The 14,772-nt window shown below is 46.5% G+C and overlaps 2 protein-coding genes across 2 annotated transcripts; both read left to right on the top strand.

The window, feature by feature from the left end:
* Window positions 1-1,061: 1,061 nt before the first annotated feature.
* Window positions 1,062-3,248, top strand: LOC308066950 (disintegrin and metalloproteinase domain-containing protein 20-like; the record flags this gene model as incomplete). Its single annotated transcript, XM_080394954.1, has 1 exon — window positions 1,062-3,248. One exon carries the CDS (start codon window positions 1,062-1,064, stop codon window positions 3,246-3,248), a length of 2,187 nt encoding a protein of 728 aa, XP_080251080.1.
* A 2,101-nt stretch (window positions 3,249-5,349) lies between these two features.
* On the top strand, window positions 5,350-14,197 carry SYNJ2BP (synaptojanin 2 binding protein). Its single transcript, XM_080394962.1, has 4 exons — window positions 5,350-5,483; window positions 9,397-9,533; window positions 11,116-11,211; window positions 12,681-14,197. Exons 1-4 carry the CDS (start codon window positions 5,417-5,419, stop codon window positions 12,819-12,821), a joined length of 441 nt encoding a protein of 146 aa, XP_080251088.1. The 5' UTR covers window positions 5,350-5,416; the 3' UTR covers window positions 12,822-14,197.
* Window positions 14,198-14,772: the final 575 nt, after the last annotated feature.

Genomic DNA, 14,772 nt, shown 5'->3' with positions numbered 1-14,772 from the left:
GGCAAAGTCAAAGAGCAGAAACCGCAGCGCTGGGCGCGTGACTCTAGTCAGAGGCGCGCCAAACAGGTTCAAGTATGATCTACTTCTACCATTGAGGTTGCACCAGCCACATACATATATTCCTTGAAATGATTTAAAGAACTCCACCCCCACTGCGCTTGTGCTTTTCAGTCGTTGGGGTTCCCCTGGTGGTCGTGCAGGGATGAAGTCAGCTATCTTCCTCGTGGTGAACTTTGGACCCGAGCAGGGCAGCTTGTTACCTGTCTAGCACAGCACTTAGCGAAAAGCCAATCTCTGTTTGTTTGTTTCTCACACTTTAGAAGGGTCGTGATGTGGGAAAAAGGCCGTTTGAGTCAGTGATGTAATAAAGGCACCTTGTTGTAGGTATGTAGCAGCTGTGGCGTAGGTAGGCTTTATGCTTTTATACGAGGTACTCTTAGTTTGGCTTTAATTACTGAAGGTAGTGGAAGTGAATTCCTCCCTGATTCTACCTTTTTTTTTTTTTTTTTTTTTTTTTTTTTTTTGTAGGTGTGCATGTGTATAGCTGTAGTAGCTATAGTAAGGTGCATGCCAAGAAAGGGCGCCAAGGAATGGTGTGTCCTGGTAACCAGCTGGGAGACTAGTATTTCTGTGCTTTTTCATTTCAGACCCCAAGCTTTTCTGAACACTCTTTTGAGCTGGAATAGTCTTTTCCTAAAATTACCTGTTAATAAGAAAAGTGAGCAAAGCAAAAGCCAGCCTTTGAGCTACTAAAACAGTTTTCTCCTTTGTGCTCTAACGAAATGATCCCTTTCCTCAACGCAAACATCCGTGACGTGGAGTGTGAAGCTGAGCGGAGGCCTTCCTCGCTATATCTGCTCAGGAGAAACACGCGTTAATTTGAAAATGCTTGTGGTGAGCCAGTTTTTTTGTTCCTCCCCGCTAGAGGTTCTGTAGGTGCTCAAAGAGGAGGGGGTGGACGTTTCTAGGCAACCTTTCAGGCCCCTGAAAGGTCAACAGGCGTTTTGTGACCTCAGGTGGTTCCATGGGGGCGGGGCCCTTCCAGGCCCCATCCCCTCACAATGCGCCACCACCGGGCAGAAGCGATGGCAGCGCTGCAGGTGCTGCTGGTGCTCCTGGGCCTGGCGGGGTGCCTGGCCGTGCCAGGGGACCTGTCCGGGGAGCTGCGTGTCACGGCCATGTGGATGACGGTGCCGAGGCAGATGAGCCCCCGCGCCGGCACCGACCCCCTGGCCGTGGCCTACTGGCTGGAGGTGGCGGGGCGGCCACGGGTACTGCGCGTGCGGCCCAGGCGGGGCCTGGTCTCCCAGCCCTTCACCTTGGTCACCTACGGCAAGGACGGGGCCCGCTGGGAAGAGCACCCCTTTGTGCACGACAACTGCTTCTACCAGGGCGAGGTGCAGGGGAGTCCTGGCTCCCTGGTGGCCCTCGCCAACTGTGGCAGCAGCCTCCGCGGTGTGCTCTGGATGGAGGATGGCACCTATGAGATCGAGCCCATCCCCCATGATCCAGCCTTCCGGCACATCCTCTACCGCATGGAGGCGGCCAGCGGCCCCTGGGGCCCCACCGGTGGGCTGACCCCGGAGGAGCTGCAGCACCAAAACACTTTGCTGCCCTGGTTCAGGGTCCCCCGGGCAGAAGAGGGGGAGATGCCGAAGGACTGGTGGACGCACACCAGGTATGTGAAGCTGGTAGTGGTCGTGGACAACGTGCGGTTTGTGAAGTCGGGCAGGAACGAATCCGAAGTCTTGAAGCAAGTCATAGAAGTCATCAATATTGGGGATGCTCTTTATAAACAGCTTTCTGTCCGGCTGTTTCTTGTGGGATTGGAGATCTGGACCAAAAGCAACCTTATAAACGTTACTAACTCTATCAAAAAGACACTGGGTGACTTCAACAACTGGCGAAAGTCAGACCTGTCTCCACGGATGCGCCATGATACCGCTCACTTATTTGCATTTCAGAACTTTGGAGGGAGCCTGGGATTGGCATTTGTAGGGTCCATATGTGACAACCAGTGGTCGTCAGCAGTTGTGTCCTTCACTGATAGGAAGTTGTCCTCACTTGTTACCACGTTTGTCCACGAGCTGGGCCATACTCTTGGGATGCGCCATGACAAACAGGGCTGTAAATGCAGACGGAAGAAATGCATTATGTACGAAAACGACGCTGACACCGATGCGTTCAGTGACTGCAGTTATAAAGACTACTTTGACCTGCTCGGGCGTGGCGCTGCCTGCATTCGTCAACCACCAGCGCCCGGTACTCTCTACACCATGAAGCGTGAATACTGCGGGAATAAGATAGTAGAAAGCGGAGAGCAATGTGACTGTGGTTCAGAAGCGGACTGTAGAAAGGATCCTTGTTGCCACCCGAACTGTACATTTACTGCAGGTTCAGTCTGTGCTTCTGGAAAATGCTGCAAGAGCTGTCAGGTCCTTCCAGCAGGAACACTCTGCAGAGCAAGTACTGGTGACTGTGACCTGCCAGAGTATTGCAATGGGACTTCCCCGCAGTGCCCACTGGACACGTACATACAAGATGGAACCCCTTGCACAGATGGTGCTTACTGCTATCGAGGAAAATGTCCCTCCCACAGTAAACAGTGCCAGCGTCTCTTTGGCAAACAAGCCAGGGCAGCCCCTTTAGATTGCTTCAAAGCAGTGAATACTGTAGGCGACCGGTTTGGGAACTGTGGTATCCGTGACAATATCCACTTTACAAAATGCAGTATTAAGAATATCTTATGTGGTAGGGTCCAGTGTGAAAACATCGGGACATTACCTTTCTTGCAGAACCATGCAACGCTAGTCCAAACCCCTGTTGGACATAAAAAGTGTTGGGGTCTCGACTATCACGTAGGGATGCCAACAGCTGATGTGGGAGCTGTGGAAGATGGCACACCATGTGGTAGTGACATGCTTTGTATCAACAGGACATGTACCAGCATAGCAGTGCTGAACTACGACTGTAACGTGACAAGGTGTCATAACAGAGGAGTGTGTAACAATCATAAGAACTGTCACTGCAGGTATGGCTGGGCTCCTCCATACTGTGAACAAGAAGGGTTTGGAGGCAGCATTGACAGTGGACCCCCTCCAGCCAGGAGGATTTCCCAGAGAGCGAAAACAGGAATAACACTACTTGCTCTTCTTGCCCTCTGTATCTTTGGACTAACCCTTACAATATGTTATAAATGGGAAAGAGTGGGATGGCTCAGGAGGAGAAAGGCCCGCAGAAGAAGATAGTTGTTTAAAATACTGGAAAAGTCAGCCGTTCCTGAAGGAGAACGCCGGCCGGCGAGTCAAAATCCATCACAAAGGGCTTGCTGAAGACCAACAAGCAGTAGCTTCGGGTGCTCCTGGAGAAACCTTCTTTGAGCAGAGCCAGCTGATAACTCATCAAAATAACCCAGCACGTTCTGAATTGCTCTACTCTGATGTGATATCGTTAAATGCAGAGTAAATGTTATCTTTGAGTATTTTAAGTTAAGAAACGCAGGCAGTAAGGCACGCTCTTCTTTGCACCTTGAGCTCTTTAAACTGAAGCAGTAGGTAATCTGTTAGGTATAGCTTCTATGCTTCATATCAACAGTTTACAAATGTAAACTTCTTAAAACAGGTATAAAAGAATTATTTCTTCCAATGTACTCCACCTAATGTTTTCTCTCATTCAGGGGGAGAGGTGTTTGTGAGCATCCTGCTTCTGTCGTTCCTTAATAAACAGAAAGAGAAAAAAATTGCTCTTGCAGCCTCCATTTATTTCCCGTCTGTGACATGCAAAGGTATTAGCAAGAGGCAGGTATTGCAGTGAGATGCTGCAGGTGTCTGTGGCATAAGCCCTTCCAACTGTTTCCAGGGAGCCGCCCTTCAAGAGGGAGGTAGATTGTAGGGAACAGGGTCTTCAGGTTGCGAGAGGGCAGAGAAGAATCAGCTGGATCATGCCAGTAAGCATTAGAGATCTGAACCATCAGATGTACGTCAGGAGTGTAGTGACACCAAACCTGACATTTCACAAGAACAAGTTGTCTGTCGTTTCTTGCTTAATAGTTCCTGTGATAGACAAGTCATGGTTTTGCTCATCATTGCAGGTGTAATTGGGCCTTGAATGCCTGTCTTCCACCTCTGAGGCAGGTGTCCTAACATTCAGTTTAGCAGTAAGTGTTAATGTTGTAGCATGAAGGCACGTGGCGTGCTCTTCCTCTAGTCCAGAGATCCAGCACACAGGCTGTTTCTCCCTCCCTGTAAAATTCAGGAATCCAGAAGTGCAGATAACGTATTTTTGACTGCATTAATTCGAAGATTATCTGTACTGCAACACTGAATGAATAAAAAGGTAGCGTAACACTGAAGACCAGAGCACCTGGTCCTCATTTTCATCAGAGGAATTTCTGCAGCGTGTAGATGTGGCTGTCCTAACAGCGCCAGGCAGCTAGGGGATTCAGTTGCACTGGGCCTTGTTCGTTGTTTCCTGTTGCCTCTCCTGCCGCACTTGTAGCATGTGCTGAAACAGATAAGGATAAACTTTAACAAGGAAATAAATAGGGATAGATTTTGCCTTGCGGTATCGTTCCCAATAATCTGTTGGTTCAAGAACTCCCCGAGGTGCGGGAGTCCCAGGTTCAAGTGGCTTCTCTGTTAGATGGAACGTTGAACTACTTTGCCTCATTTATTGCTAGGTAATGATCTATTCTGTAGAGTTTTGAGGGAATGTCCTGAATCCTCAGACTGAACGCCTTCTACAGGACATAGTCATGTATTTACTGATCCCGGCGGCACTGGTCAGCACAGCGGTTCGATGTGCTAATTGTGGTTCGGAACCTAAGGCTCTGCAGGCTCTTTTACACCCACTCTAGCGTACTTTTATCCGCTTTTTAAGCTTTCAGGAGGAACCCGGCTCGAGTGTGGGGAGCCGTGCGGTGCTGAGGCCAGGGACAGTGCGTTGCACGAGGCGTTTTGCTGTGCGCCCCGGCAGGCGAGGACGGTCCCCCGGGGCCCGGCCCGCAGTCGTCGCTGCGGTGAGAGCCTATCGCTAATGGCGTCAGGGGTCCGAGGGAGTAGCCCCGCTCCGTCGGCCCCTGCGGCTCCCGGGCCCTCCTCCCGGGGTATGTTCGCGCTCCGGACGCGTCCGGGCACCGCTTCGGAGTGCAGGGCCGTTGGGGGATTCCGGCCGACTGCCAGGGCCGAGCCCCGGGGTCAGGGGCCGGTGCTGGGCCCCAGCGCTCGTTGGCCGCCCGCCCCGTCCCGGGTGCTCGCGGCGAGCCGGGCCGCGGGCTGGCAGACGGGCCCGCTCCTCGGGCGGCGCGGCCGGGCGCGGACTACAACTCCCAGCGCTCCGCGGCACGGCCCTGCGGCGGTGGCGGCCGGGGAAACGACAGCGGCTGCCCCAGGAGCCGACTTCACCTTCAGGCCGCAGCATGAACGGCAGCGTGGCGGGCGGCGGCTTTTCCGAGCAGGTCATCAGCCTCACTCGCCGACCCTCAGGTAGGCCGGGGGTGGCCGCCCGGCGCCGGGCCCTTGGCCCCTTCCGGGCCGGGGCCGCCGCGCCGAGGCCTGCGCGGCCCCGATGGTGGGGGCTGGCCGGGGGGCTCGGCGGCGCTGGGGCAGCGGCGTGACGGTCCTGGCCGTGCCCGCTCCCAGGCACTGGTGCGGTAACCCTGGGGTTCCCGGCCACGGCGTGCCCTTGGCGGTGGCCCGTGGCGGGGAAAGCCCGTGTCCCGCGTGAGGGGAGCCGGCTGGGCCCGGCTTTGTCCCCGGTACGAGCAGCGGCAGCGGCCGGTGGCTGGGGTAGGCCGGCTCCCTCTTGGCTTTCCCGGAGCTGCCATCTCCTGCTTTCCAGTGAGGTGGCAAGTGCTCAGCCCTCAGCCGTGTGGGTTACCCAGCGTTAGGGAGCGTTTTGAAAGATATTGGTTCAAAGTGACCATGCCCTGTACCGTCAGCTTCGTGCTAGTTGTTGGGGGGCAGCGTCAGGGGGCTTCGGGGCGGCGGGAGTGCAGGCTGGGAGGGAGAGGGAGCAGGGCAGCCCCTGTGGTGTTATTTTGGCTTCGCTTTCCCGGTCACAGCAGCATGTGCTCTCATGGAAGCCTGCAGACGCCTGTCCACCCTTGTATTCTTACAGAATTTCTGATGCCATTCCAATCACGCTTTCAGAAGCGCAGCAAGTTAGCACCAAACCTACAGCTCTGGAGGAAAATCCTGGCTCCAAAGAACCGCAGGCTCCAGGGAGGTGTTGGAGCTGGAGCTGAACTTTGGTGCACGAGGCCTTCTCTTTAATTAATACAAGCACGAAATAAAACGTGGCAGCCCTTCTGCCTGTACAGCTGCCGGGTGCGGCTGCCAGTCGGCCTTGGGTCCACGGGCCCCCCAGGAACCCTTGGTTCCATGGGCCCTGCAGGAACCCACAGCACCCACACTGTTGGTGTGTGTACCATTTTTCTTTCTCCGGGGTGATGGTAGTTCCTGTGCAGGGCTGGGGTCTGTCCTGGCCCTTGTGCCAGCGATCACAACCAAAAGGGTGAGCCCAGCAGGCAGCCCTCTGCCACCCTTGCCTAACAGCGGCCACTGGTCTGAAAGCTGCTTAGCCCTGCCTGCACAACCACAAGCTCGAGCTAATGAAGCCATGCTTGTCAGTGAAAAGTATTTGCTAAAGAAAGCCAGTTTTGATGGGAAAGCTGTTTCTACACTTTTGGGAACCTAAAATTGTGAGGGAGGTAGAAGCGGATGTTGAAAGGGCAGAGTTGACAGGTCTTGAATGCAGCCAAGGCAGTTTAAATCTTGTTACCATAAGCAGCATTTGTCCCATCGTTAAGGTGGACTGTGTACTTTTAGAGTTAGGTTTCTAACTACGTCACTTGATTTGAAGGTCCTGCCATGTGAACAATTATTATTTTCTGTGGAAGGAAAAAAGCACTGTTTTCTGTAAATCACAGTGTGATCCCGTAATCTCTGCAATTGGAGTTCTGACTGCAACTTCTTAAAACGGGTCGGCTGCTAAACATCTCTGGCAAAAGTTTGCCAACAGGGGGAATGCATTTACAGTGACAAAACTGTGTGTATGTCTCTCAAATTTCCTTCTGAGATACTAGGCTGAAATTAGGCAGAAAAATGTGGTTTTATGGAAAACTAAATAACTTCATTGGTTCAATTTGTAACATTATTAATTTTCTCTTTTCCTAATCCTGCCAATCATGATTTTTTTTTAAAATGGCTTTTGGAGGAACTTTTTGAAGTTTAAGGGAGGGGGGTAAATGAGGCATAGGGAGGTCTGCAGCCTCAGGGAAGGTCAGAAGTTTAGCCCAGCACCTGCTTTTAAAGCTTTGCAGTTCCACTTGTGGTCCCTTGTAGACAAGAGATGCAGTGCCATGTACCGTCTTCTTCCCCTTGCTCCTTTTCTCCCGGTTATGCTGTGTCTCTATGGCTGCATGAACTGGAAAGAGGAGAACAGCAGAGAGCTCAAGGAAAGATAGGGAAGATATTTTTAGTCAGAGTGAAAGTTTTAAGTGCTGGAAAGGAAAGACAGAGTGAAGAAGCCCTGTGAATACTTAAATTGGTCGGGCATGAACTGCTGCCTCTTTTTGTCACAAATATCTGCTCCTATCTAATATTGTCTCTGCTGATGAAAACTGAGACACTTAATCATTTTTCCAATCATGAATGAAAACTTGTAAAATGTATACTTCTTTCATATATATTTGGGTTTTTTTCTTTATATGTAGAGAATCAGTGTGTTCTGAAACTCCTGATTCCTTCTTTCTGGCTTTTTAAAAGTGATTAAACCTTGTACTTTCTGTAGTATTCATTCCCCATATTCTCAGGTCATTAGCTTCATGACAAATAATTTTTAGGATCGTGGATTTATTTTTTTTAATTCCCATTGAATGGTGTGTTATTGTGCACAACTGTCCCTTCTTGGGATAGATATAGAATAGCTGAAATGTCAGTGTTTCTTCAGTCTGCTGCTGCTTCCGTTTTCTTCCTTGTTTCTCTGAAGCTGCCAGGAAGGGGAGAAAAAAGAAAAAAGGTGTAGCAAGTTTGCCATTAATATTTCTTTACTTCACAGCTGTAGATGCACACTTAAAATAGCGTGACTCATCTGATATATCCTTTGATCTCCTATGACTGATTTAAAATGCTGCTTCCCAGCAGGCACAAGGTGATTTTATTTTCATTTGCAACTCTGCTTCTCAAACTTTCTAATCCTAACTTTGAGAGGAAGTAGAAAAGAAAGAGAAAATAAATAAATCAGCCTGGCTGAATGTGGGGAGAATTTGCCTTCAGCTGATCTTGACGATAGGTTTTGGCTGACTAATTTAAGTCAGGAAAAAAAAAAGAAGTTTTTTCTTCTTCCATTTACTTTGGTTGTATATATTTTTTTCCCCCTCAACTTTGCTTTTTTCATTGCAAGCCTCTTCTTAAGGAATCTTTCTCAACCCTTGTCACTTATTATTTACGGAGAAACTTAGCTGCATGTGCAGTGGGCAATGTGCTTTTGTAACCTGTCGTTTTTCAGATTTTGAATTCAGTTTGTTCTTCGGGATTTCTATGAAACAAGAAGTCTTAATCTTTAACTGCACTTTCATCCAGCAGCTGGTTCCAGCTAGAGATCTGTAATCAAAGCTTACTTTAAAGAACAATACGAAACATAACAAAAATACAAAGTGAACATCAGTTTTGTTTAATGTATGTGTGTTCCATTTTGTTTTGCTTTAAATCTGAGAACTTTGTCTTTATTTCCTGTAGTGTTTTGAATTCCTGAAACAGGACAAAGTGATTACATACAATCTGAAGTAGTTGCATCTAAGCTAACCTTATTCTTTTGAGGTGCCAGTTTCAACTCCTGAGATGTGGAAGGGGAGCCTTCTGAGTTCTAGGTGCCCTCGAGCTGGTAGCACAGCTCTGCTTGCCCGTCTCCTCATCTGTAGACAGGGTCTAATGCTCCTTGCCTTTCCTAACTCTGTTTCCCAGATCATGAAATGCTTGTTGGGCATGATTTCTTGTTGCTCAAAGGTAATGATTTATTGTAGCCTCCTGTGAAATGGAGAATGCTTTGCTTTCATGCTGTGCTGAAGAGACGTATTCCATTCCTGCTGAGGGCTCAGTTGTCGTCTTAGAAATGCATTTCCCAGCGCCCACCTGAAAATGGCTCATGGATGCTTTATGGAATAAAGCATGTGGGCCCTCAGGCATTCAGTGTCTCTTCTCTGCTTTCAAGACCAGTTTCATGAGAATAACTTTGCTAGACAGTGATGGCTGGAAAGGATGATGCAGATTTGTGTGCTGGGAGTTTTAGTATGATGGAGAAAATAAGACAATGTGGGAAGGTACAGTCCCCAACAACAGCAAGGAAGTGTGAAGCTTTGAGCTTTTTCTCATCAGCTTTCTCTTTGGCTTACCTTAGGCCTGGGCTTCAACATTGTTGGTGGGACAGATAAGCCGTACATTTCCAATGACAGCAGCATCTATGTCAGCTGGATCAAAAAGGATGGGGCAGCTTACCTTGATGGCCGGTTACAAGAAGGAGATAAAATTTTAGCGGTAAGCCTTTTCTTCTGTCACCCTATGTGTTCTTGAAACGCTGTGATCAGTGATGTGATGCGGGTTTGCCATTGCAGTGCACAAAGAGGAGGGATGTGATGCATGCAGTTAGATGATGCTGAGCAAATTCCATGAAGGAGCTAATTTGGTGCTTTGGGGAGAGCTTTGAGCACTAAGGAGATGAGTGCCTCTACACGTGGACCCATCTCTTCTGCCTTCTTGATCTGTCTCAGAAGCACTCCTTGGTGATATGTCTGTATTTCCTCTGCGACTTCCCTGCCTAAGGTTTTAGAATCCGTTGGTCCCTCTCTTGCCCACAACAGATCATCATTTACACACATGGAAATAAACTTCCAGGTTTTAGAATCCACTGTTTCTTCTCTTGCTCACAGTGAATCATCATTTACACATGTGGAAATAAACTTCCAGGTTTTCTACCTCTAAGTTTCCATTTTTTGACTGATAGGCTGTGATTACTGCTGATTCTTTTGCTCAGGGGGATTTTTAGGCTCTAAAACTTCTGAAGGTCATAAAACTCTTCATTTCAGCATACCAGGAATAATAGAGGCTGCTTCTCCTTTTAGAAAGAATTTTTAAAGTGATTGAGGTTCAGTCCCACTGATTCTTTAGACAGTTGGCAATCATAAAAGACAATATGCTTTACAAAGTCATGAGTGAAGTTATGTCTTCTAGTGTGATACATGATCTTTTAATTTTATTTTATACTTGCTTATTATGTTACACATGTAATCTTTTTAGCCTCTATAAAGTGCCTTGCAGTAGTTGGAGCCTATTATTGATCCAGAAAACGATACCAAGTTAAATGGAGAACATTATCCTATCTTTTCTTGGCAGTTTAATAGTTACATACTTCTGTTTGGGGAGTCTAAATATCAAGAGAAGGGAGGCATTGGATGTGATCTCAGGGCATACAATCAGGGGTAATGGGGTTGAAAAAGAAAAATTAGGATGAATATCATCAGTTAGTGAATGAAATCAAGTAGGTTATAAAACCTTCTATCCTAAGATATTAAATTACAAAAAATCCTAACACTTTCAAAGTAGATGCCAATATATATATATATATGTATGTAAGTCTTTATTTTGTTACATCAGTATGCTTTTAAATGTATGTTTACACCAATCTTTCAAACAGAAAGGTTTCAAAGATAGACCAGTAGAGGGAACAGTGTGGGAAAGAAACTCATAATAATAATTTTGCTGTGGCTGCTCTTTCAATTTCATTAGCTGTGAGAATTACACCTTTGATTTGTTTCCAGTAAAGTAACAACATAAGAAATTGCTAATGACTGTCGTCTTATATTCTAGTTTTGCTTCTAGGTAGTTTTTTTCAGTACCTCTGTGTTTTGGCTTGGAGTTTTTCATGCTATCTCTCAACATATAAAAATACATCTATAATATGAATGGATGAATATGGATCTTGCTGATTTTAGTATCATGCCCCAAATGCGGAATTTTGTGAAAGAGGAAGTTTCTTATCTCCTTCCTATGTTAGCTTGCATCATCAAAAAATCTGCTTTTTGCCCTTCAGCAACTGATTCTCCTTTTCCTTTTTTACTAGGTTAACGGCAGAGACTTGAAGAATTTGCGGCACAAGGATGCTGTGGAACTGTTCAAGAATGCAGGCTGTGATGTGTCTCTGAAAATTCAGCGCAGGGTATGTTTTACCTGTTTCTTAGGATTATTTCTGTCTCAGTTTAGACTGTTTTTTATGATTGATAATTCTCTATTTCATGAGGCAGAAAAATACCATGTCCAGGTGCTCATTGTGAATAATAGATAAAGGTTTTGTTTGAACTATGGCCTTGTCTAGTTGACCACAGGTGTAATCATCCATGCATTAACTGTTTGTAACAGTATCAGAGAAGGGGTGAGTTTGAAGACGTCCCTAAGTTTTTGTTTTGTTGGAGTGTATTGTGTTTTCTCACAGATCTCCCTTGTGAGGCAAAGGTTTGTTTGTGAAGACAGAATCTCAGGTTCTCCAATTTTGTTTCAGAGGCTAGAATCTTACTGGAGACAAAACTCCCCTGTTGCTTCAGAGGTCATCACTCATGTTAGTGTTGAGATGTGTGTGCAACCCACCACTACAAGAAAGACATTGAGGTGCTGGAGTGTGTCCCAAGAAGAACAATAAAGCTGGTGAAGGGTCTAGAGCAGAAGTCATATGAGCAGCAGCTGAGGGAACTGGGGTTGTTTAGCCTGGAGAAAAGAAGGCTGAGGGGCGACTGTACTGCTCTCTACAACTAACTGAAAGGAGGCTGTAGCAAGGTGGGGATCAGTCTCTTCTCCCAAGTAACAGGCAATAGGATGGCCTTAAGATGCACCAGAGGAGGTTTAGATTAGGTATTAGGAAAAATTTCTTCACAGAAGGGGTTGTCAAACACTGAAACAGGCTGCCCAGGGGAGTGGTTGAGTCACCATCCCTGAAGGCATTTAAAAGATGTGTCAGTGTGGCACTTAAGGGCATGGTTTAGTGGTGAACTTGGCAGTGCTGGGCTAATGATTGGACTCTATGATCTTAAAGGTCTTTTCCAACCTAAATTGTTGTATGATTCTGTGACATGTTGTCTGCTATAGTTTAAATATACTGGACCATTTTGGATATAGAAAGAGGGGAATCCATAATCCATTGTAATTTGAACATCCCGGGATAGCGTTGAAGTTGACAAAGGAAATACTGATCAGCCTGAAGCATGCTGGTGATGAGAGGTGGGTTTGAGGCCCCTTTTATACTCCCTTAGTAAAGGAGTAAATCTGGACCAGTGTACAGGGCAGGTAAGAAAATTGGAGATAATTAGTGATGCCCTTTTCCTGGTAAAGACACTAGGAAATGGTGTGGTGGGAAGTGCGTCAAGGGATGACTGATGTGTGTGTCATTGCTTCTGCTGTTAGAGTCCTGGTTTACAAAGTGACAGAGAAACATGAGGGTGCCTGGTAGCAACTGGGTACTCTGCGGTAAAGCTGAGTCCATCCAAAGCCGTTCTAACTGTCCTTTCTGTTCTGTGGAGTGTACAGGTACCCGGAGAAACTGTCTCGTACGTCTTTTACAAATCCCTTGAACCTGACAGAGAACTGGGGGCTTTCCTGTGATAGGCTCTGACACAAATACTTCTTTTTTTCTTGTAGTTGCAACCACAAAATGGCCCTGTGGGTCATCAAGGCGATGGAGAATCAGGTGGGCTTCCTCTAGCCACCATTCTTGTGCCAGGCCTGGTGCTTGCTGTGGCAGCAGTCTGGATCTTGCTGAGGTATCGACAGCGGATGTGAAGATTTCACATTTTGGATATCACTACATATTTTACACAGCTATGATGTAATTTAAAGATGGAGAATCAACGATCTTATCACAAACTGATGTCAAAAAGGATGATTGCCTATCATAAAGCTGCTGCTGCTGTTCTTTATATATTGATTTTGTTGCAGAATGGATGGAAGCAGAGAGGAAAAGGGGAAGGGAGATGACTGTGTTCACACGTAGAGTGGGATGGCTGTATTTTTGACTAATCTGAGGAGGTTTTGCCATCCCCCTCTGTTTTGCACCATGAACTTTCAAACACATTCATCTATTCCATGTTTTAAGATGTGGCTTTTGGTTATAGGGAGTAGGGGTTGGGGTGGTTTTACATCAAAACATTTACTAGAGGCTTTGCCTTGTTTCCACTGATTTTTTTCTTGAAACTAATGATCCCTGTCTGAACCATGAATAAAGAGAAGTAATGCGGAGGGTATATTATTTTTTTCATAGAATTGTTGTTGGTTGTTGCTACATAAATGCCTTAAGAAAATGGTATAAAATCTAATCTGTGATTTCACAGGTAAAACCGTCGGTATAGCTGATGATTTAACAGTAATATGCGGTATTGGTGAGGTATTCTACCAGCTCTGGAAAGATAGAAGATAGCCTGCAGCTAGAAAAAGACTGATTGCCTGAGTGACTGCTCATGACTGCTCATTCTTGGGTCAGAGTTGTAAGAGAAAGCTTTCTACAAAATGCTAGGGTACTGGAGACAGTCAGTCAGAGAATTGAATCACAAGGATAAGCAGTGGCAAGAGATTTGGACATGCTGAAGCTGCAGAAGAGTCTTTAAATTAGTGATGAAGCAATAGGCCCACCATGCAGCAAACAGATTGAAGTCTGCATCTCTCAGGTTAAAGGTCTGGTTTTGTTTTGGGTTTTTTTGTTTTGTTTTGTTTTGTGGGGAATTTATTTAAAGTTTTCTGTAGCAGTTAACTTGCTCTCTGCAGTCAGAAAATCTTATGATGATTGAAAGGGAGAAACCGAGAGTAAGCTGGGGTTGTCCTGGCTATATTGCTTGTTTGTGAAGACTAATATGATGTTCAGGAGGTAGACTGGCAGATGTAAGTCGGGATAAGGCTTAGCAAGTAAAACCAAAGGGAGGGACCCTTGCTCTGGAAAGCATATTGCTGAATTTACCTGCAGAGTCTCATCTCACTGTGATTTGAATGGTTTTAAGTGCCCCATCTGACATGAGCTCTTTGGAGTAAGACCTGTTTCTCTTGTCTCCAAGAAATCAACGTGTTTTGTTGTTTCTGTAAAGGAAAAGCAAAATGCATGGTCTGGTCTGTATGGTGCCAAAAAAAAAATATCACCTATGCAATATATGTATTCAGACAAAGAAAAACCAGTGTCTTGGTGCTTTACTTCAGTCTTTATTACTCTGGCATGAAGTTGCTGATGTGTTTGAAGTTGTTGTGTGTTCCCTCAGGGTTGTACTCCTACTGTCTGCTGGAGGTAGAAATGGTATGCTGTTATCCCTGACATTCCTACACTACCATGGAGTGTCAGATCACTTAGACCACATTAAATCTTGCTTTGGCCTAAAAACTGTGCTAATATAATGGGAAGAGGAAACAGGAGGAATTCCGCTCAGTGTTCGTAGGGGACTTTGAGAACAGACTTGAGGTTTGGTGAACATATATTGGTGTTGGATGGCCTGGGCCGATGCATGCAGTGACTTGCCTTGACCTGCAAACCAGTTACGGCTGATAACAGAACAGCTGTTCAGACAGATCTTCACATATGCAGCATGAACAAGCTTTACATGTCTGTGACCTGCTCTGAATATTGGCTGTGATGTCCACATGAAGCACGTGCATGTATTAAGGCAGATGATTAGAAGTTGATGCTGTTGTATCACAGCAATTAGAATAAAGATGCAGATTGTAAGAAAAAGGCTTGTCTGGGACAAACGTCTTG

Source organism: Falco punctatus, assembly GCF_963210335.1.
Source record: "Falco punctatus genome assembly, chromosome: 7".
Taxonomy (NCBI): Eukaryota; Metazoa; Chordata; class Aves; order Falconiformes; family Falconidae; genus Falco; species Falco punctatus.
This window is presented reverse-complemented; position numbering and strand designations above follow the sequence as displayed.